This window comes from Meriones unguiculatus, chromosome 1, assembly GCF_030254825.1.
Source record: "Meriones unguiculatus strain TT.TT164.6M chromosome 1, Bangor_MerUng_6.1, whole genome shotgun sequence".
Classification (NCBI taxonomy): domain Eukaryota; kingdom Metazoa; phylum Chordata; class Mammalia; order Rodentia; family Muridae; genus Meriones; species Meriones unguiculatus.
In genome coordinates, this window is record NC_083349.1 from 52,888,053 (window position 1) to 52,910,926 (window position 22,874).

Below are 22,874 nucleotides of genomic sequence, written 5' to 3' on the forward strand. Positions count from 1 at the left end.
GTTTATTTTGTTTCTTCAATCTTTCAAATTAATTGTTAACTATCAATGAAAATGGAATGTTAAGTGAAAAGGCAAGTCCTTTATAAAGAAATATAACTGCTTAAGAGCAAGGCACATCAAATTTATAATGAAATGATTACTCCTTTCAGAGTTGGTAAAACAGACTTAATTCCATTACCCCAAATTCATTCTTTGGCATAGTACATCTTCTGTGTGTCTTGAAGTGGAAGCTTCTCAAGTTTGGATGTAGGTGACTCTTGAGAATTGTCAGACCTATTAAAGATCCATTACTGCATGAAAAGTATTACAGACTTCAACCAGCGTGTGCCTTAATCTTCCTCTGTCTTTCTAATGTTTGCTGTAAAGGTTTGACACCAGAGAGGAAAACTTATTTATATCCATCAACACTGGCAAGAACTGAACCCCGGGAACAGCTCCTTGAACAGCTGCAAAAGAAAGAGCCCAAGCCGTTAGTGATGCCAGACTGCTCAGACAACACAGAGAGCAGTGAGGTAAAACTTAAAACATGCCTTTAGACCTTTCCCATAATTATCAGAGTTCAGCTTTCATATAATGTATGTGAAAACATGTTTTAGAAGAAAATTGACTTTAAAATGACTTTTGTTTGTTTTTCCCTGAATGTCCTGGAGGTTACTATGTAGACCACCATGCTGTCTCAGACTGCCTCTGCCTCTGCCTCCTGAGTTCTGGAATTGTAAAGCTTGCCCCACCAGATCCTGTTCTTTGTGCTGATCCAGCCATGGACTTAGCCACTCATCCAGCTTCTTATTTTAGGACATGGATGAAGAGAAGGAGGTTCTGGAGGAGTGTCCTGAAGAACTTTTAAGTCAAGAGACATTTGTACATACCAGCGTGGATTGTTCTTCCATTGGCGGTGTTCCGTTTTTCCAGGTACTTGATAATGTATTTCACTCACCCTTCCTTCCACATCTGTTGTAAGCCACAAAGTTTTACCATTTAGTAAAAAGGGATCATACCTAGCCTAGCCAGGCATGATGGTATACACCCGAAGTCCCTACACCTGCAAGGCTGAGGCCGAAACTAGCTGAGGCTAACAAAGCGAGACCCGTTTTTCAAATACAAAACAAATAAAGCAGTAACAAAATACAATATTCTTGGTGTAAAACAATAACAACAAAATTTAGTCGTTCCTTTCTAATGGCTTGCTAATTTTTATTGTGTACATAGTCTGATATTGATGAAGGAATCTTCTATAGAATCCATAAAGGTAAATCTTGATGTCATCTATAACTTTAGCAAGTAATCTTTAGTAATTTTTGTCTCATTTCTGTCTCTTACTGTAGGGGCAGTTATTTCTCCCTTATTTGTAATCCTTTACCCAGCAGGTCCTGGCGTCCATCTCTGTCCATTACACTTTGAGGGTTAAAGGTTTAGAAGATTTTTAAGAGACATATTTTGTACTAGTGATTTATCCCACATACAGGAGGCTCTCCTCGTGTTAATTATTCCCCTGGGTCTCCTGAGCTCCCTGCCTCTTTGATTCTGTACAAGTAAATCCTGCGACAGATCCCGTGCCTTCCACCTTGTTTGCGTTTGACACAGTCTCACTCAGTAGAACAGACTAGTCTAGAATTAGGCGTAAGGCACCATGCCCGTGTAACATAGTGAGAACAAGCGATTCAAGACTGCCTGGTGCCAGGTGACGTATCACACACCTTTGGTCATCGCACTTGGGAAAGCAGAAACAGGTTAATCTCTGCAAGTTCAAGGCCAGTCTGGTCTCCATAGTAAGTACAGGTCAACCAGGCCACACTGTGAAACCTCCTGTCTCAAAACAAACTCCCCTAAAAAACTGCTTGGCATCTTTTTTCATATTTTGAGATAGGAGCCTATATGAGGTAAAAATTTCCTTTTGCAGAACTTATAATATCTGCATTTGCAGTTGTATTGCTGTTGTGTGTCCATGTATTATTTTTACATGCTACACACATACGCATATATTATGCATCTATTTTTAAGAGACTTCCTCAGACCTTTTCTTCAAGGTCTAAGTTCTCTGTCCAACCCAAGTTTAAACTTATTATTATTATTATTATTATTTTGCAGATTTCCTTAAATCTTTTATGTAACTCAAAGCAGTTTCACCACCATATTCTTTTAACCCTTTCCTTGTTATTGGCCTGATATAGCTAGTCATTCTTCATCAAACCACTGCTTCACACTGGCAGGCCAATTCCCTCCCTCCCTCTCTCCTTCTTCCCTCCCTCCCTCCCTCCCTCCCTCCCTCCCTCCCTCCCTCCCTCCCTTCCTTTTTTCCTTCCTGTTTTTCAAGACAGGATTTCTCTGTGTAGCCCTAGCTGTTCTGGAACTTGTTCTATAGACCAGGCTGGCCTTGAACTCAGAGATCTACCTGCCTCTGCTTTCCAAGTGCTGGGATCAAAGGAGTATGCCACCACCGAAGAGAGTAAAACACATTTCCAATAGAGAATAAATTAAAGCGTCTTTCTTCATGGTGACAAATCTTCCTTTCTCTAAGCAGTACTGTTGACATTTTAAAGTGGGTAATTCTGTGTTGTGGCCAGCTGAACAGTGGCAGGCTGAACACTTCCATTTAAGGCAAGCACTTGCTGGAGTTAGGAGCACTTTGTTGTACTGACCTAAAATATCTTGGGACATCAGCATATGTCCACTAGGGGGCAGATTCACTTGCTGTTGAGAACCACTGTCTTAAAGGAAAATTTATAATATGTTTTAGAAAATAATGCAAAAAAGTAATATTTCTTGCCAGGCAGTGGTGGCACATGCCTCACTAGGGAGGCTGAGGCAGGCAGATCTCTGTGAGTTCAAGGCTAGCCTGGTCTATAGATTGAGTTCTAGGACAGCTAGGGTTTTACACATAGAGAAACCGTGTCTCAAAAAAACAACAGAATAAGAAAAAGTAGTTCTACTTCCATTACTGGTAAAATAAAGAAGGCTGTATTTATTTGGTTGTGGTTGTTTGTTTTTTGTTGTTTTAAGTTGTCTCAAATTTGTGCTGAGCCTTTGTCTTTTGTGGTTTTCTATAATGCATAGAACTTTGATAACAAAGCATTAAATGTCTAGTAAATGTTACATTATTGTGACATCATTTCTCCTCTTCAACCCACAGCATAAAAAATCACATGGAAAAGACAAAGAAAACAGAGGCGTTAAATCAGTGGAGAAGTCTAAAGCGGAAGAGAACTCGGAGCAGTCAGTGTCAAAGAGCAGGCTGCCCCTGCGGGCTGCCATCAATCTCTAGTTACTCGGGGTTAGAAATAAGGCTGAGACGCCACAGTTTTGAACACATGTACAGATTAAGATAAGACAGACTGTGTCAAGACAGCACAGTAAATGTAGCTGAATTAAAAGCCCTGTTTATCATCCCTGTACTCCAAGTAATGTAGTAAGTTCGATTTCATTTGGGATTTACATGGATGTGTGTTTCTAGCTTTAGCTTTCTATATAAAGTAGCTCTTCTGTAACAAGTGGATATTTTTCTTGCATATTATTAAATACCAAACATGAAAATTGTTGTTTCAGGTTTGGACTTAACATAGGTGAATGCCATCTCCCCTTGCTGTCGTGATAGGGCTGAGTTCAGTGTGTTTTTCTTTTTTTTTTTTTAACCTCTAACCACCCTTTTCTGTTCTGTCTTCTCAGCTCACTTCTCCCTTTTCATGTCACTAACCCATTTGTAGACTGCAGAAAGGTTTCCTTATTATGAAAATCCCAGGATTTTACCTAGAAATCTTATGTTTCATTGATTACCTCTATAATCATTGTCAGTAGTAAATCTGACCCTGGAAGTCCCCTTTCTTCAGCACTTGTCATTTGTTCTTCCTTTGATATGCAGCATCAGTTTCTCAGTCCTTCATAAGGTCTAACACAGGCCTCCACACTTCAACAGCCTCCCTGGAGTGTCATTGTTACAGGAGACCTGTCTGACCCTGAGTCACCTCCCAGACCCCATTCTGAGGCCTCTGTCTCTTAGAAATGACAAGACTATTTTGAGACTACCAATTATGACTATAACATCTATTTTGTTTATCTTTTAAAACTTTATTCTTTGTATATAATAAAATAAAATATGTATATACATTTTCTCTGTTGAAATCTTAACCCTTGCACTTTTGATCTGACAATACTGTTTCTGGAAGCTGGGCCATTTCAAGATGAACCAGAGCACCTACCTAGAAGGAACATACGTAGGGAATAAATGCGGTCACATCAAGTTCAGTGTATACATTTTAGAGTAATGTAATGGTTTCTATTTTTGAGATAGTCATAGTGTAGCTCAGTCTGGCTTTGAACTCGCTATGCAGCGCAAGCTATCCTAGAACTCAGGACAATCCTGTGTCACCCTTCTAAGGGCTGAGGTTACAGACATCATCATTATACCTGGCTTCAGAGATCTGACTTTCTTTGTAACTAAGAGCTAGCCCTTAATAGAAAAATTAGAAAATATGCTACTTCAAGATACTGATTTTTCTAGTGTCATTTCTCCAGCCTGATGTAGTAACAGAAATGTTATTTTAATAAAAATAATGGATAAATTTCTCTGCAAACAGATGTCAACCTAAATCTGTGGGGTTTTTTAAATAAGTCTATAATGGGTAAATTTGGTTTTTAAAAAAACATTTTTTTATTAAATTAATGTTTTGTGTATGGATATTCCGGCTGCCTGTATGTCTGTGTACCGCCTTTGCGCTTGGTGTGCTTGGAGGCCAACGAGGACACAAGATCCCCTGGAACTGCTGTTGGGACCGTGGTGGGCCACCTCGTGCGCAGCCCGAGCTCTTAACCTCTGAGCTGTCTCTCCAGCCTTGGAATTTGTTTCCTTCACCTGCTTGTCCATCATTTCTTATTTGGCAGTGATGTTTATAGAGGTGAAAATCCTAAAATAAACTTCTACACAGGTCCCATCAAGGAAGAGAGGAGGTTCCCAGTGTGCTCCAAGGACATACACCTTCTCTATTTGATATGTATATGGGAAAAAGACCCACCGTATACAGCGTGAAGTAGATTTTGTCATTGTGCCTCAGTCATTGTGAAGTTCTCAGGGAGTAGTACTGCAACTAATTTAACTGCCTGACATGCAAATATATAACAAAATTAACACCCAAAGCCAGAACTTTGCTCTACAAGTCTTCATGTGCAGTGTCAGGCACTCAAATAACAAAAGAGTGAAAGCAGCAAAAATGGGAGTTTTGCATGGCATAGTGATAAAGGTTCATAATTCTGGAACCCAAGTGGCTGAAGCAGGAAGATAAGTTTAAGGTTAGCCTGGGCTACATAATGAAACCAAGCAAACAAGATGTCTTAGTAGATAACTTCAAGGACTTTTTTCAAGTGAAAGACTTGGCATTTTGTCCGGACTCTGGAAACAGTCAAAGGTTTAAAGCCACCAAGCATGTGCTGAACCAGGGAAATAGCAAACCCTGGCAGTAACGGCCTTTTCCCATCCTTCACCTTGAAGAGTCTACACCAGTTGTGACAGGCCTCTGGAGATGGCTCCACTGCTGAAACCGCTGCTGTACAAGGATTTGGCAGCCACCCCAGACGGGCCCAGCAGTCGGCATTGGTATCAACCCTGAGGGCTGATAAAGTGAAGACAAGACAGGTGGGTCCCTAGCGCTCGGTGGCCAGTCAGCCTAGCCAAGGAATAAGGTCCAGGTCCATAACCCACAGCACACACAAGATGGAGGACTCATGGTTTCTAGTTCCTAACGAGCAGAGTGCCTTCGTTCTCAAAACCTGCCTGAGGCGACCTGAGTGACAGACAACGGGTTTAACCCAGAAGTGTAAGGTGGGGAAGAGTTCTCAGTACAGCACAGATGAAACACCCACCCAGTGTAAACAGTTACAGTTTGGGTAAAGAAAAGACTTGCATGTAAACCTGAGGGCAAGCAGGGGAGAGGAGTTCACCAGGAAATGAGGTTCAAAAGAAGTACACAGGAATTTAGAGAGTTATGAACACACACAGTGGCATACACAAAGCTCCAAGGCAAAGGGAGATTTTAAAGGACCTGATGCATTTGAAGTGTGACCCGACACAGCTAATATGTCCAAGCAGTATTTTCTTGGTTTTACTTTTAGTTGTCTAGTTTTCAAGGAAACTTCAATTTTATTAAGGATTTTCTTTTATGTGTATATGTGGAGGTGTGAGCGTTGCAAGCAGTTATCTACAGAGGCCAGGAGAAGGTGTTACATCCCGACAGCCAGAGGTACAGGGGGTGGAGAGCTGCCTAGCACACTGGGACTTGACCGTAGCTCGGCTTATAAAAGCAGCAAGTGCTCATAAGAGCTGAGCCAGCTCTCTAGCCTCTCCAAGGAAACTTCTGTAGATATAGTTTAGGAAAGTCACTCTGTCACTATGACTATAGCGAGCAGGAGAAACAAAGCCTAAGCTGAGAATTTGATTTCTGGTCAGTACATTAGGATATTCAAACCATCCAGCTTCAAAACAAAAAAAAAGCGGCCTGTGCGTTCACAGAAGAAAAGCAGAAGCAGCTTTTCCTGGAGATGTCTTCACAAAGTCAATATTCATGTTTGGGGCTTGTGTATACACTGTAATGATATGCCAGTGTATAAATGCCAAGGCTACACAGAGAAACCCTGTCTCAGAAAAGAGAGAGAGAGATGCAGTGTAGTATTTTTTTCACCTTTGTTTTAAGTAAAGATTCTTTTCTCCTAAGATTTTGACTTTGACTTTAATTTGTGGTGTGTGGCGGGGGTTGCAGGACAGTACATGTGCCACAGAATGCATATGGAGGTCAGGGGGCTTTGTAGTTGGTTCTCTCCTTCCACCTTTATACGGCTTCCCAGGATCGATCGTGTGGGTCCTCAGGTTTGCTCTGTTGGGTGGCAAGTGCCCTATCTCACCCAACTGTCCCGCTGCTTCCCACCCTCTTTTTAAAGAGACAGTCATGGCTGGCATTGAGCTTGCCATGTAGCCAAAGATGAGCTTCACCATCTTCTCAGCCTTCCTCTACTTTCCAACTACCAGGATGACAGGTGGGTATTGCCATGTCTGTCTGCACAGTGCATTATATTGCTTACCTGGAGTTTAGCACTAGACAAAAAATAAAATCAAATTTTCACACTCAAAATAATACAAGAAACTCCCCAAGGATATAAGTAAGAAAACTATGAAAAGCCATAAAAGTAGTCCAAACACCCGCTCTGGGCTCCAGTGGTTGATGTGAGTGATGTGAACAAGTAATGGAATGACGAGTGAGGCTCAGACTGTGTTGTCCCAGGTTATTCACTGAGCAGTCCGTGGGGCATCATCAAACATACAGATATTTGTAAAACTAACCCTAGGAGAGCAGAGAGAGGTGCAAAAGGGATATTTGAAGCAATGATGCTCAAAAACATTTCAGATTTGTTAGAATTTTTTCAGTCTACACAACTAAGAAGCATATTGAACTCCAAACGTGATAAACTCAGAAAAAATTCACATCAGCACATAATGTAATGAAACTGTGTAGAGCTGAAGAGTAGCTTGCAAGTTTGTTTGTGTGTATGTGTATATGGGGTGAGCTGCTGGTGTCTGTGTGCCGATTTTGAGTGTATACACTATATGAAAATATAAAGCAAAACAGCTCTCTGTAGTAAGAGCAAGATCTTGTAGGCTATTGCTGTTACATTGGTATAAATCCAGGAGAACAAGTGTCTTTAACTGCTGAGCCATGATGAGTATGTGTGCGAGCGCTTGTGTGCTCACACACATATATGCTCTCCTGAACCCGCATGACTTATGTGTAGCGGCCAAAGGACAACTTGCATCAGTCATCCTCTGTCGTGAGGATCCCAGTAATCTACCCAAGGTCATTTACCTTGGGCCATCTTACTGGCCATGTCCTTGTTTTTCCAATGATGCCACCTCCTAAAAGGTTCAAAGAGATTAGTATTTGATTGGGAAACCTGTTAGGTCTAACCTAATCTTATTTGGAATCTTTTGTTTGGAAGGGAATTTAAAATCTTGCTACTAATGCCTTGGTTTGGCAGACCAGCTAAGATGCCAATGGTTGTTTGAGACAGTATCATGTAGCCTAGGCTGGCTTCCATGTAGCCGAGGGTTACCCTAAACTTTTAACCTCTTACCTTTGCCTCTTGAGCACTGGGATACAGGCAAGCGCCACAATACTAGATTTATGTGGGGATTGAACCAGAGCTTCAGACGTGCTAGGAAAGCTACATTCCTAGGCCGAGGCAAGCAGCCTGTTTCAGTAGTGGGCTGTATCTGGGACACTTTCCCTTTAATTCCTCTTGAATTACAGACCAGGTGACTGGGTAAATCAGAATTTAAAATATAAAACAATAAAAAAAACCGAATACCTTAATACCAAATAGATAATGTAATCTGGGTAGAGTGCTGCATGTCTTTAACCACAGCCCTTCGGATGTAGAGACAGATGGATCTGTGAGTTTAAAGCCTGGAGAGATGGCTCAGTGGTTAAGAGCACTTGTTGCTCTTGCCGAGGACCTGGGTTCAGTTTCCGGTACCCACGTGGCAACTCACAACTATCTGTAACTCCAGTTCCAAAGGATCTGTTGCCTCTTCTGGTCCAAAAGGCTTGGGAGAGCCTAGGGATTGCGTCCCCTTCACTACTGTGGTTGTCACTGGCAGTGGTTATATAATCCCTGTGACAACAACTGTTTATTGAGCGCTTACTAGATGCCAGAATTTTACACGTTAGCAATGTGTTTAACCTACACGACAACATCAACTCATGAAAAAGACATCAGTCCAATCCCATTGTTACACTTAAGGACAGGGGAGCCTACAGATGCTAAGAAACTACAGGGCTGTGGCTGTAGCTCGGAGGTGGAGTGTGGGAATGCAGGAGATGTCCCAGGGTTTGATCGCTGGCATCACAAAACATCAAAACTCACAAAAAGGGCCAGCAAAATGGATCTGTGGGTAATGCCACCTTGCTGCAAAAGCCTGATGACCTAAGTTTGATCCCCCAAAACATCTTAAGGTTCAGAAATATCTATTAACCTCCTACTGTATGTCACATTGTTTAGGAACTGGATTCAAAATTCAGAAAGCATAAAATGAGGGCTTCATAAAGCCACTTTCTATTTTATTCTCTCATGCGTCCCCACCATTGTCCAGTTTCCATCTTCTAATTATCATTTCCAGTTCCTTGTGAGACCTCTAACTTCAGCTAGGAATTTCCCTTTTAGGTCTACCTAAGTGTGAGTAATATTTCCCCAATTCTCTTAACAAGCCCACAGTCTGTTAAAGAGCCACTTTAAAATAATTCCATACTTCAGGTCCATTTCAGGCCTGGGGGACATGTGACCTCTGAAAGGCAGACTTTGCGTGACAGCTGTGCAGTCCCCCCAGGGCCAGTGGGCAAGCTGACTGCAGCCACAGCGGAAGCCGCCCACTTTCTAGATTGCCACCCGAGCTCTCAAAGACCCCCCACCCTTAGAGTCCCTCAGTTTTCCTCCCACTGTGAATTTATCTGTCTCTCTCTGTCTCTGTCTCTCTCTCTCACACACACACGTCAGCAACCCTAGAGGACACAGTCCTCTGACTTCCTTATGGCCTGGCCTCTCAACATTGGTTGTCTATTTTCTCAGAATAGAATCCTTGGAGTCAAGGATGGGGGAACTCAGATCCCAGTCTCTCAAATGATCTCATGAAAACAAAAACAAACAAGCTAACAAAAACTAGCATGGATCCAGTAGGGCAGGTTGATGTGCTGATTAGAAGAGCTGATTCAGACAGCAAGAGTCCTGGTTCGCCATTTCTGCTGTCTTCTCAAGTGCTGTCGCCTAGGAGTCTGGCTGCACACACTTCCACTTTGATTATCTGTGGAGATAGCACTTGTGATGTTGTAACGCTTGCTGAAACTCTAGTCACACACATAGATGACAACCTTTCCTCATTCAAAGAACTACTGATGTGAGATGCTATGTTAGTGAGATAATTTAAAAGTACTATGCAATTCCTCCCCCTTCCAGGGGGCTGGGGAGATAGCTCAGTGGTTAAAGCACTCACCACACCAGCACCTGAGTCATGGCCATCCAGCATTTATCCCGGAGCCCCGCATAAATGCTGGATGGCCATGACAGCCTATTTGTAATTCTAGTAGAGACGACGGATCCTCATGGCAAGCTGGCCAGCAAGACTACCATATTGGTGAGATCTGGGTTTGATTGAGAGATTCTGCATGCACGCACCAAAGTTCAGAAATCTACCTACCGCTGCCCCTGGGTTTAATCACTTCCTGGGCATGCACCACCATGCCTGGCTGAATAAATATTGTACAGGATGGCACATTTTCACTTATTCCTTTGGTAGACACTTGGGTTGTTCGCTTTGGCTATTGCGTTTCCATTGCCTAGTAATTATGAACAATTCTGCACGCATTGTGAATGAGCTTTTGAGTGAACGCACATTATCATTTCTTGAGTATGAACCTAAATGTGGAACTATGGTAGCCCATTGGAACCATTATTCTCCTGGTCTTATGTTAATAGTAACTGTGTGTTTAAACCTCCTGAGAAGAATGAGACCATTCTCCCATTTTATTTTACATTTCTGCCACCAAAATACGAGGATTCCAAGCACTACATCCCATCGACACTTTTGTTTTTTTAAAACTTCTCATACTACCCTGTGCAAAGTGGGGTCTCACTGTGTTTTTAATTTGCATTTCCCTGGTGATTAATGATGCTGAACTTCTCCTCACGTGCGCACCAGCTACCTGTATCTAATTTTCGGGGGGAAATGCCTACTCAGATGCTGTACCCACTTAAACAATCTCGGTGCTCTTATTATTCAGTTCAGCACCTTTTAAATTGTACAAATAAATACCACAAACTCTATGGTCTCCGGGCAGCGAACTCGACCCGCAGTAGAGCGCGGTGCAGTGTGTGTGGCGCAGTATGTGCGGAAAGGGACCGGGAGCGATGACGCCACAGTGAGCACCCATCACCTCTGTTACGTTATTGCTTTGATACCATTCACGTCATGGGCTAGATATTTTTATTTGATATATTAGTTTTTAAAAAAAAACCTAAAGCTCTACTTAGCTTTTGTCAAATATTAAAGGAGATAAACTAATATAAGGTTTAATAAATTGTCCATTCCAACAATTGAAGGAAATGTGACGTGTAAATTCAGACAGAACCAGCATTCACTGACAGGTTCAGGCATGGCTAACTCAAAAATTTTAACTCTACATATACTTAATTACTGAAAACAAGCTGCAGAGGTTTACCTAACTTCTCAGTTGATAAGTGAGAGGCCAGAACTACTTTTTCCCCCTGCAAAATTCGTTCTCTTGCACAATAACAATGACTAAAATAAATGGCACCAAATTTTTGGCGAGTCTTGTTTAATTCGGCATATAATTAAAATCTCATGTAGCCTTATTGGTTTTAGTATCCAGCAGAGAGAAAATATTGAAACTCCAAGAGATTTTGAATTAAATAGCTACAGCAGTTTTGTTTTATTAGTTCTGACTGTGTGAAAAAAAAATCATAAGGACAACTTTGGAAAAATTGAGTTTTTTTAGAGCCCCAAATGACTTTTAAAACAATAAAACAAACTATAAAGCCTACACAAGTGATATTAAAATTATGTAGTTCAAGAAACGTGACATTCACAAATGTGGTTGTAATTTTTTTTTTAACTACAGCAAAGTGGACATGGATGTATTGGGTTTTGAAAAGGCGGTGTTACATAGTTTAGAAGAATTAAGTGCTTCAATTTGCTGGTGAGGATTATGTAGCTGAGATGGAATGTCAGGACCAATGCCTCTAAGGTCTCCGCCCACTTTGCAGCACAGAGAGGACTGATGCACCCTTAACTGGCAGCTAGTTAACAATCCTGCATCAGCGGCTATTTCCCCAGCATCTTCATATTTACTTTTGGAAGGCTTACAAGCTTCTATCTTTTTGGCCAGGTGCTGCATCAAGCATAGAATAAACGAGTACCACAAACCCATATGTTCCCGAGGAGGAGAATGAATGGATTTGGGTAAGGATATTAAATGACCTGGAGTAATCATTCCGTGATTTGGAAAGCAAAGAGGAAAATACAAAAGATAAAAAAAAAAAAAAAAAAAACAACAACAACAACAAAACAAAACGCTGGGAAGAAAAACGGGTGCTAGTTCATTGAGGTCCCAAACTTTGGTGTTTTCAAATACAATTTTTGAAGACACATTTGAACTTCAAATAGTAACAGTTCTTACTTGGTCCGCAGAGCCCATGTCTTTCTGGAACCTAAAAGCAAACTGAATTCTCCATCAGGGCGGGTGATGAGAGTGGTAGGAGGTGGAGTCAGCAGCGGGGTACCCACAGGGACGGGGACTTGCGGGGCCCTCCACCAACAGTCTCCAAAGACGAGGCACTAGTGAGATTGCATACAGACCTATTAACCTAATGAGTGATTTTTAAAGAAACTTCACATGTGAGCGTTGCCAGGTGTGCTGGCTTATGCCCGTGCTATTTGAGACATTGAAGCAGGGGGCTCTCAAGTTCAAGTTCAGCCTGGACAACTTAGCAAGACCCTGCCCCAAAATAAAACAGGGAAGGCTGGAGCTGTGGCCCGACTGGTAAAGAGGTGGGTGTGTGTGTGTGTGTGTGTGTGTGTGTGTGTGTGTGTGTGCCTAATGTGCATGAAACCTGGGTTTGGTTTTTAGTGCTGTATAAACCGGGAGTAGCCTGAAATCCCAGCACATTGGGAGGTGTAGGCAGAAAGATGGAAGTTCAAGATCATCCTGGGCTATGTATCAGGTTGGAGGATAGCCTGGGCTACAGGAGATCCTGTCTCAAAACATAAACTAAAGGAGGCAGAAAGTGTAGCTCAGTGGTAGAGCATTTGCCTGTGCATGGGGACTTTGGCTTCAACCCCTTAGTAATACCCAACTAACAAAGCAGTGAATCCTGCACGAGGGGCGTGCCCTAGGAGGCCAGAAGAGGGTGTTGGATTATTAGAATTACCAGCAGTGGGAAGCTTCCAGATATGGATACTGGGATCCCCTGGGAGAGCAGCAGGTGTTTTTAACCAACGAGCTGACTCTCCAGCCCCGTATTTTTAAAAAATCAGTTATTTGTATGTGTGTGTGTGTGTGTGTGTGTGTGTGTGTATGCCTGCTTCAGTTTGTGGGCATCATGGGCACGTGGGTGCCCTCAGAGGTCAGGAGAGAGCATCTGGGCTCAAACCTGGGACTTCTGCAAGTGACTCTTAACTACTAAACTGTTTCTCCGGCCACTCTTACGTTTGTGTAGGCGTGTGTGTGGGTGCCTGGGTGCCACAGCTTTTGTGGTCAGAGACAGACACCTTGTCAGTCCTCTCTCTTCACTGTGTCCCGACGATCAAACTCAGGTCATCAGGCCCGGAGGCAAAGTGCCTTCACCTGCCGAGCCATCTCTGACCCAGTGCTGAGTTTTTAATATGCAAAACTACACTTATTATTTTCTAGTTGTTTTTTTTTTTCCCCTCCCCAATGGTTTCTCTGGGTAGCCCTGGTGGTCCTGGAACTCTCTCCGTAGACCAGGCTGGCCTCAAACTCACGGATCTGCCTGCTTCTGCCTCTCCAGCGCTGAGCGTAAAGGCTCGAGCCGCCACCACCCGGCTTCTTTTCCAGTTTTTATACTGAAAACGTCAAAGCTACCGTGAAGCTAAGACGACAACACCTGTATGTTCTTCACCTAAACTCGCCAGCGTTGTTCTGTTTATTCCCTGTGTGTCTGTATGTAATTACAGCTGTGCACATGAATAACTACACACATGCAGAGCGAAAGACTTGAAGGTTGCACCCACATCCTTAAACACGTCAGTCTGCATCTTAGTAGTGGGTTTTCCAACGTTTAACTCACAAGACCAAAAATCCCACCTTACACAGCGCCAGTGAAATACTGCCATCTACGACAATCTACGCTTGCTTCTATTTTTTACCCCAAATCTGAAGAATGGGGTTAATTCTGTAAGAACTTGCCAGAGTCCTCACCTTCAGTGTTTCACTCAGCAGTTTTGCCTAATGAGCCTTTCCTGAATCAGTAGAACTTCCTACATTAAGTAGGATCTCATTATTATTGTGTATGATGTGTGCTGTGGGCACTTGAGCTGCGGTGGTCCATGCAAGTCTCTCTTTCCACCTTTTTTTTTTTTTTTATGTGAGGTTGGGAGCTTGAACTCAGCTCTCAGGTGTGCAGTACAGGGAGACAATCTCCCAGAGGCTGAGCCATCTCACTGGCCTCAAACGTTCTCTATTTGTCCCGGCATTCCTCCAGTTTCCCCATCCACCCCCTCCTCTATGTCCCTTGAGTTCAACGGATGTTTGGAATTGTCACATTATGTATTTTCTAACCTTCATCATTGCTGTGTATACTGTGCGGTCGTGGCAAGCATACGGAGGGCAGAGGGCAACTGTGGAATCGCTTCTTCTGTCCACCAGGATTCTGTGGATCAAAGCTCAGGTCGCCAGACTAGCACCCTGATGAAGATGTATTTCTGAAGCTTAAATCACCCTGAGTTTGCCCGACGGAAGCCCCTTCAAAGGTCTGTGGTCTTCCCAGGGTGTCTGGCCAAGATGTCTCTGCGCTCACTGGAAGTGTCACGGGGTTTGGGTCTTCAGGTATTCCCCTCCCGGCCGCGTCCCTCTCTTCATGGGGAGCCTGGTTAATCTTCTCGTTTCCTTCCATCGTTCACATACCAGGGTGAAACACACGGATTTCCGCTCTTACTCGCCCCCGAGGGTTTAGCCCAAAAAACAGTGCTATACACTCGCTGGTTTGTCTGTGCTAGCAGCCTTCGTCCGACATTATTCTGAAAGACGTTGGTGACTCCATCCCCAAGCGGTTAGAGAGGTGTCAGAGGAAAAAACGCCCGTGGCAATAATAAAACGGACTGAGGCTGCGTTAGGTAACCCACGCAAGCGCTGATTCGGACTCACACCCCAGGCTTGTTGACACCTGCTTATCTTTCAAACATCATTTCCGTTGGGAACACTTTCCCAAATTCGGGGCCGTCCCCTGAGGTTCTGAACGACAACACACGATTTCTCCTCCGTATGTTACTGTGTTCAATTTGTTTCCTGCTTCCACAAGGGCAGGGACTACACCTCTCTCTTGTTTGCTAGTGGCACACAGTAGTAGCTCAAGAAAAATGTGTGCAGTGAAACTCATGAACCCACTTCTCTCCTTCGCAGTCCCGTTGCAGCTGAAGATGTAATTTCAAAGCTTAAAACTTTGTATCCCAATAGAAGCAAAAAATTCAGGCCTTTTCTTCTTCTTCTTCTAATAGAAGACCTTAGCAGAAACTGCCCAACTCAAGGTGTGGTCACCACAGGAGGGCGTCAATCAAGACTATGCCCCTTTGCCCCAGAGGCGAGGGAAGCCGCAACGGGCCGAGGCCACACTGAGCAGCGCACCACGGCTTTCAATAAAAAACACGTGTAAAACCTCGGAGCCCGGCTGCGCGCAGCTGTGTCCTTCAGGGCCCGAGGACACAGGAGCAGCCCCCGTCGGAGGGAGGAACGCGCGCAGCCTCCGCTCGGCGCAGGGCGGTTCTGTCTGCAGTCGGGCAGCGGCCGAGGTCGGGGGTCCCCAAACAGAGACCCCGGAGCACCTGCAGTCTCGCCGCCGTCAACGCCCGCCTGGGTCGCAGCCAAGGGCTGGGGTCCTCTCCTTAGAGCGCGGAGCTGCGGAGGTCACCGCCCCGGGCGATGCCACCGTTCCCCCCGGGCAGCGCGGCCTCCCGGGAGCTTGCCCTGGCGCCCGGAGGTGCCGTCCCGCCGGCGGCCTCCGGGCCCGCAGAGTCCCAGACGCTCCTCCAGGGGCCAGACGCCGCCGGGGTGTCGGCCGCGGCGCCTTCCCGGCGGGGTCCGTGCCCCGCGGCGCACGGCCCCGCTCGCCCCTTCGACGGCCGCGGCCGGACACCCCGGGCCGGGAGCCTCCGGGAGCGCCCCCTCGGGCGCAGGGTCCCGGGAGCCCCGCGGGGCCGCGCGGCCCGGGGGCGGGAGCTGGGCCGGCGGGGGCGGGCCGGGCAGGGGCGGAGGCGAGCCCGCGGCCCGCGCCATTGGCCGCAGGGCCTGGGCGGCAGGAAGGGGCCCGAGCGCCGCCCCACCCCGCGGCCGCCGGAGCCTATCGCCGGGAGCGCGGGGCGCAGATAAATGTAGCGCGGCGGCGCCGGCGGGCAGCTCGCTCCGAGGGGGGCTGCGCGGCGGGGCGGCCATGCAGTTCCCGCACCCGGGTCCCGCGGCCGCGCCCGCTGTGGGGGTGCCGCTGTACGCGCCCACGCCGCTGCTGCAGCCCGCTCACCCGACGCCCTTCTACATCGACGATATCCTGGGGCGCGGGCCTGCCGCGCCCACCCCCGCGCCCACGCTGCCGTCCCCCAACTCCTCCTTCACCAGCCTCGTGTCCTCCTACCGGACCCCGGTGTACGAGCCCACGCCGGTGCACCCCGCCTTCTCGCATCACCCCGCCGCCGCGCTGGCCGCCGCCTACGGCCCCGGTGGCTTCGGGGGCCCCCTGTACCCGTTCCCGCGGACGGTGAACGACTACACGCACGCCCTGCTCCGCCACGACCCCCTGGGTAAGGTGGCCGGGGGAGGCGGCGGGGGCGGCCGGGGGGCGCAGTGGACAGCGGCGGGGACAGCGGCTGGCGGGGCGCGCGGCGGGGAGCTGGGACGCCTGGAGGCTCTGATTGCTTCCCCTGCTGCACCTTGCAGACGTCGGGGCGAGCGTGGTCGGGGGACACCCGGGGCTCCCGGGAGAGCAGTGGGAGGCAGCCCCGGCCGCGCGTGTCGGTCCGCGGGGAGGGGTCCCCCTGAACGAGCGGCACCGGGGAGAGGACGTCGGGGCTCCCCGAGCCTGGCCCCCGCAGCGCAGGGCTGGCTGCCGGGCCGGGCGGTTCCTGGGCTGGGCTTGGTTCAACAAGCTTGGGCACTGAAGGAGCCTGACCCTTTCCGTTCATACAGGAAATCTTGAGTTCTCGATAGGAGTAAATCTGGTTTCTGAAGCTGTTAAGTGTTTTCCTGGCTGCACGAAGCAGACCCTTCCCCCGGAGTAGTGCACGCTGCTGATTATTTTATCGACATCCTCAATACAGACAAATTCAGGAAACACTCGACGTCTGATAGCCAGGATCCGTTTTTCTGATATTGTTCATTTCCTCTGTGTGGGATGTGACTTTATGGCAGCTAAAATAACCAGTTGCTTCCTCTCGCCTACTCCCCCCACCCCCCTTGGAGGCTGTTTTTGCACCAGTCTGAAGCCTGACGCAAGCAAAATCTCAAAAAAACAAAAAAAAAACAATGCCAGCTTTCAGAATGTTTAGGTGTAGGCCTGCTGACAGAGGGACGGACCCCGCCGCCCCTTTGGAGTAGAGAGGTGCGGACCAGGAGCAGTTAGGAAGGGCGACAAGGCGGACACATTGTGGGATTTTCGAGGCTAGTCCCCACGAAGTTCCTGAGCACCAAATAAGCAATGGTGACTGGGTTCGGGGCCCGAGTCCAGAGTGAGTGAGAGGGGTCTCACCAGGGTTTAAAGTCGGTTCGTTTGGCAGCTTCCTTGGGGCCCTTGGAGACAATTAACATTTTAATGAATTGGCATTTTAATGTTAGCGTTATTAGGACGCAGACTCCAGAGCGCCTCTGTCTCGCCGCTACGGAGATTTGGGGTGTGGGTGTTACAGTTTTGTACATCAAAGGTTATCGTGTTTGTATTTCTAAATTTGAGCCTGCAGGGTGTGTGTGTGTGTGACCGGCCCCAATTCTACCCGGTGGGGCAGGACCGGGCCTGGGGCAAACGTTTTGCGGAGCTCGCCCTGGTTTCCTTGGTTTCTGCTGGGCCTGAGCAGAAGGAAGCAAACTTTTTTTTTTTTTTTTTTTTGAGACAGACCAACAGGAAACACATTGACGGAAATGTTGCCATAGCCCATGGGGTGGCTTTAACTGGCCGCCCCCGCAGGCCGAGTGTGAAATCAGAGGAGGCCGAGGCGCGTTCCAGCCACGATTGCAGGCCCCACTCGAGGCCTAACACGCCCTGTGAGCGCTTCTGGGCCGCCAGGCCTTGGGCAGCGAACTACCCCGCGCCTCCCTTAAATGCGCACACGGAATCCTTTGCAAAAATTGTTGCACGGTAGCAGAGCCGGTTGGCTAAAGAAAATGGGCTGTTAAGCCCGGCAGGGGTTCTTTTGGGGCTGAAACGATTTGTTTGCCTCTAGCCACAGGTGTGATGGGCGTGTGGTACGGTGTCCTGAGTATGCAGAGGTGGTCTGTGTGCTAAAACACTTCAGCTGACTCTGTGTGCCCTGGCGGGGAGTGTTGAATCCAGCCATAGATAGACCCGAGAGTGTATGTGCTGGGGACGTGGCCGCTTACTGGTCACCCGGGACCAGGTAGGTCGGGGGACTGCGCAGCGGGTTCCAGGGCCGAGGTTAACCGCCGCTCCTCCGGCCCACAGGCAAGCCCTTGCTCTGGAACCCCTTCCTGCAGCGGCCTCTGCACAAAAGGAAAGGCGGTCAAGTGAGGTTCTCCAACGACCAGACCGTCGAGCTGGAGAAGAAGTTCGAGACTCAGAAATACCTCTCCCCACCGGAGAGGAAGCGTCTGGCCAAGATGTTGCAGCTTAGCGAGAGACAGGTCAGCTCGCTGCCCTCTCCGTCCGTCCGTCCGTCCGTCCGTCCGTCGTCCCCATCCCCACCCCCCAACCCGGTTGGCTAGTTGGGCTGAAGCAATCGGGAAAGCCGCTGTGCGCCCTGGGCACTTTCTGCCGGGACCCAGCTGCAGGGCTGGTCCTCCCCGTGGTCTCAATCAATCCCTTCTCCTCAGGTCCCTCAGGATTTGGGACTTTCTGCAAACTTGCTTTCTTTTCTGTAGGTTAAAACCTGGTTTCAGAATCGACGAGCTAAATGGAGAAGACTGAAACAGGTATTGACACGGCCCTGTTTCTATGGAAATAAATGTTTGTATCATGTTATCTAAATGCGGGGACCTGTTACGGGTTGTATGCAAAAGTCATTTGAGAGGCTATTTAACCTCTTCACCTTGATTAAAAAGGCAAATACTCCTGCTGAAATCCAGGATGAGTTGCTCAGGTGGCACTAATGTTAAAAGCACCTAATGCAGTTCCTATATCAATTATGCCAGGGTTTCACACACTGGCCAGTAAACCGCCTGGCTAATTGTTTTATAAACCCCATATGTTGTTTATCTCATTAACGCAGGAAAGATAAAGTAATTGACAGTAAATGACTTAAGCAGTTATCTTTGGGAGAAAATTGTTTCTTGTATTTACACACCCATAATAAAACCAGGCAGGACTCAAGGGTAAATACAAAGACACAAACACCTTTAAGTCTTATTTGCACTTTTTAAAAAGGAAGAATTAAATATCAAAGAGTTTTAAAAATTATTATCCACCTCTTAAAATGAATATGAAACACATAAATTTCCATGCCTGTTTGGAAAGTAGCTTAAACTTCCTCACAGTCTTTCAGTGACCTTGTTAAGAAATAAATATGTGATAAAAAGGAAGGGCCAGCTCATCCTCCAAAACAACCTTATTGACTTAGAGCTAATGATTTGGTTTTGATGTCCCAATCTGGATGTTTCCAGAATTATCTGACGATTGCTGAATGGTTCAGCTGGCAGTGCTGTAAAGGGCAGGTAGGAAGGTTTGAGACAAAACAGTTGAATGTAGATTGTAAGTTGTATTGCTCACAGTTCTTTTTTTTTTTTTTTTTTAAGTACTGTCCCAAAGAACATTTTGAAACAGCAACAGCAACAAAAACTTACTGTAGTTTCTTTATTCTTAAATATTTGAGGATTCCCTCCTGGCCCTAACCTTGTACATCTTTTGCAAATTTGGTAACAGTCTTCATTATGTTTACATCATAGACATCCACAGGCTTAAGGTAAATTCACTGACTGGACTCAGCTTGCAGCTAGCTTCCCAAAGACTTTTAAAATAGTACTTTCTCTGTAAGATGGGAATTTTTTTTTCCCAGAAAAAAAATTTGCCCAGATTTTAAGTAAATTGCAATTTCTTCATCGATATTAGATTAGTTTTATGATTTCTTTCGGCACAATTTTGTCATTTGGTACATATTTATGCGTGTGTGTGCACGTGCGCCTGCGCTCATAAATTTACTTGAGAAAACAAATGGAAAAGGATTCAACCTAATGATTTTGCAGCATCTTAATTTAGTATACGTTTTTCATATTCCTTCTTTTTTAGGGGGTTAGGCCTTGGTATAACAAATCTAGCCATCAACGTTTGTTCTTTAAAATGCTAGAAGACCCTCTTTTGGGCAGTATCCAAAGAATGAGTACTGTGCTGTCTGAACTGAACTGAGCTGTTTGTTTGTTTTGTTTTCTCTAAACTTTTGCAAATCTTGAGACCATGGGTTTGCCTTAGGTGTATGATCCCTCAGTGGTGTGACTTTTCCCCTCTCCTTTCACATGGGGAAGCAAGTGTACCTTAGTAAAAAGATTTTCATGAAAACGGTTGCTGAACTAAACTTTGTAAGCATGCTAAAGGCTGGAAAAAAAAAACATTCAGATTATGTGTCTTTGATCTTACCATCTGCATTTTCATCCCCTTATTTAGGAGAACCCTCAAAGCAATAAAAAGGACGAGTTGGACAATTTGGACACTTCCTGTGACCAGGGCCAAGACTTGCCCAGTGAACAGAAAAAAGGTGCTTCTTTGGATAGTTCTCAGTGTTCACCCTCCCCAGTCTCCCAGGAAGACCCCGACTCTGAGATTTCAGAGGATTCTGACCAGGAAGTGGACATTGAGGGTGACAAAGGCTACTTCAATGCTGGATGATGGTCCCTGGCACGCTCAGGGACTGGACTTTCCAATAATGTTTTGCTACAGACAAACTGGAAAATTCTAAGCGAGAAAGAGAAATCGTTCTTCTAGTGTTCTGAAACTCCTTGGAGCACTGGCTGAATAGCAAACATGCCTTGAAACCTTACTTTTGATTTAACATGGTGTATATATACCTGTTTGGAAGTGACTAAATGTATCCTCATTTTTAAAAAGTGAATTATTTCTATTTATGAGAAGTAATTTGAATTTTTGTTTGAAGCTTAAATTATAACTTTAAAGGTTTTCATAGGCCATCCTTGAATGACTTCCCTTAAATGTGTAGCTATTCCCTGGACTCCTCAAATATTTAAGAGGTGTACGTAGAAAGGGCCCCCACATTTGAGGCTCCTTGGAACATTTTAGAAGAGCACACTTGGTTTTTACGTGACATCTTAAATTGCTGCCTTAACTCCAAAGCCCTTTCAGAGCACTTGGCTCCTGGGGTTTGTTCTTGTAAGCAAGATAGTTGATAAGATTCTTAAAATCCTGTTTTGCTTTCTGGTTGTCTCTGACCCTGGTGTTAAGGGATGGTGTACTCCCTACAAGCAGGGAAACCGACTCATTTGACCAATCCCATGTGAATTAGAAACATCAGGACAATTAAATGTAAGTGGATTGGAGATTGTATGTTTTGTAGAAATGATGTCTATAGCCTGTATATAGAATTAGTCACTGTAAAAATCCTGCCAAAATGATGTTTGATTTTCTTTTTTAATGAGTTAACCTGCGTATGCATTCACAGTGGGCTGAGTGTCCCTGTTGGAATTCTTATTCTTTGGTTAAAAAAATCTAAACAGGACACTGGGGGAACCTTGGGAGGGGGTGGAGAATGAGCGTGCGCATGCGCGCTTGTCACAGGCTTGGGACCTGGTGGGCTGGCCCTTGGGGGAGGTGGGATGCCCAGCTCCTCGAGTATGAATTTGAGCTTCCCTAGGACTGTTTGCTGGGGCAGGTGTGTGTTTGTGTGTGTGTGTTGGGGACCCAGCAGGGTAGTTTGGAGCGACTGAGCATCATCGATTGGTATGCGCTGCCACCGTCCTTGACCGGCGTGAATCAACAGTGCGTCGCCCTCACCCCGGCTGGAAGGCCAGCTGCTGTGCTCTGTGCCGCGCAAGGCAGGGTTTGGAGTGTCTGAAGAACCGGAGCTCAGGTTCCAGTTGCTGATTCGGAAGATCTGGGAACATTAAGGCTCGTGGCCCAGAGAGAATTTGAGGGCTGCTGCTCTGAGGTGCCAGAGGTGTGAGAGAGGCCGGTGGGAACAGCACTCTGCCTCATAGCAGAAGCAGGAATCAGGAGTGTCAGGAATTTGATGGCTGAGAGGCAGGTAGGGTCCCGGAGGCTTACTGTGGGAAGAGGGAGGAAGAATGCTGATAGTGAGGCGGAGCCAGCTGCCCGTCTGGCAGAGCCCAGGTCCATCCAGCAGCCCTCCGCAGAGACCTCTTGAGAGGTCTAGAAAGTGTTTTTAGCCTTGACCTGCATGGAAACCTTTAGTTGTACAGTAAAGAGCCCGGGACAGAATCTGTTCAAGGTACGCTTTGACTCCCCCACACACCTCACATCCTGCCTCCTTAGAGTCCAAGAAGGCCATGGAATTGCAGGTTTCCGGAAAATACTGAACACTGGTCCTGACGCAGAGGGGCAAGGGTAGGCCTCGAAGTTTAAAGATCTGCTTTGGAATTCTAGTTCTTGGTCTCGGAACTCCAAGAGAATGGCCCAGTTGACCTGCATGGCCCCTCCCTGGTCCCCCAGTCCCAGCTCAGTTCATGCTCTACCTTTGTCCCTCTTCTCACGTCCCAAAGGAGACGTGTTGTCCAGTGGGAGAGTTTTGCTTCCAATCAGCGGCAGGCTCCAAGCTCCAGACCGGCCTAACAGAATACATAGAAGCTTCCAAGGCCACCATCAGTCTGGTCTGAGAGTGGGACTGTCTGTATCCACGTTTTGGGGAATGAGGCATCGGTATGGAATTAAAACGATCCTGAAATCTCCGTATTTCGTTACTGGCGATAACCTCTGGG

At 46.4% G+C, this 22,874-nt stretch overlaps 2 protein-coding genes across 2 annotated transcripts in view; both read left to right on the forward strand.

The window, feature by feature from the left end:
• Kif11 (kinesin family member 11) overlaps positions 1–6,697 on the forward strand; it is a 46,385-nt gene extending 39,688 nt beyond the window's left edge. Inside the window, exons 20-22 of the mRNA XM_021631257.2 lie at positions 367–512; positions 796–912; positions 3,131–6,697. Coding sequence (XP_021486932.1) covers positions 367–512; positions 796–912; positions 3,131–3,262 — 395 coding nt within the window. The 3' untranslated portion in view covers positions 3,263–6,697. The remainder of the gene's footprint in view (positions 1–366; positions 513–795; positions 913–3,130) is intronic.
• A 9,461-nt stretch (positions 6,698–16,158) lies between these two features.
• On the forward strand, positions 16,159–21,554 carry Hhex (hematopoietically expressed homeobox). The gene is made up of 4 exons (XM_021631260.2): positions 16,159–16,573; positions 18,445–18,623; positions 18,861–18,911; positions 20,593–21,554. The coding sequence occupies exons 1-4, from the start codon at positions 16,210–16,212 to the stop codon at positions 20,812–20,814; spliced, it is 816 nt and encodes a 271-aa protein (XP_021486935.1). The 5' UTR covers positions 16,159–16,209; the 3' UTR covers positions 20,815–21,554.
• The last annotated feature ends 1,320 nt before the right edge of the window (positions 21,555–22,874 follow it).

Coding starts and splice junctions, on each gene's coding strand:
- Hhex (XM_021631260.2), top strand. CDS start 16,210: ATGCAGTTCCCGCACCCGGGTCCCGCGGCCGCGCCCGCTGTGGGGGTG. Junction 16,574..18,444: donor GCTCCGCCACGACCCCCTGG/GTAAGGTGGCCG, acceptor TCCGGCCCACAG/GCAAGCCCTTGCTCTGGAAC. Junction 18,624..18,860: donor TGCAGCTTAGCGAGAGACAG/GTCAGCTCGCTG, acceptor TCTTTTCTGTAG/GTTAAAACCTGGTTTCAGAA.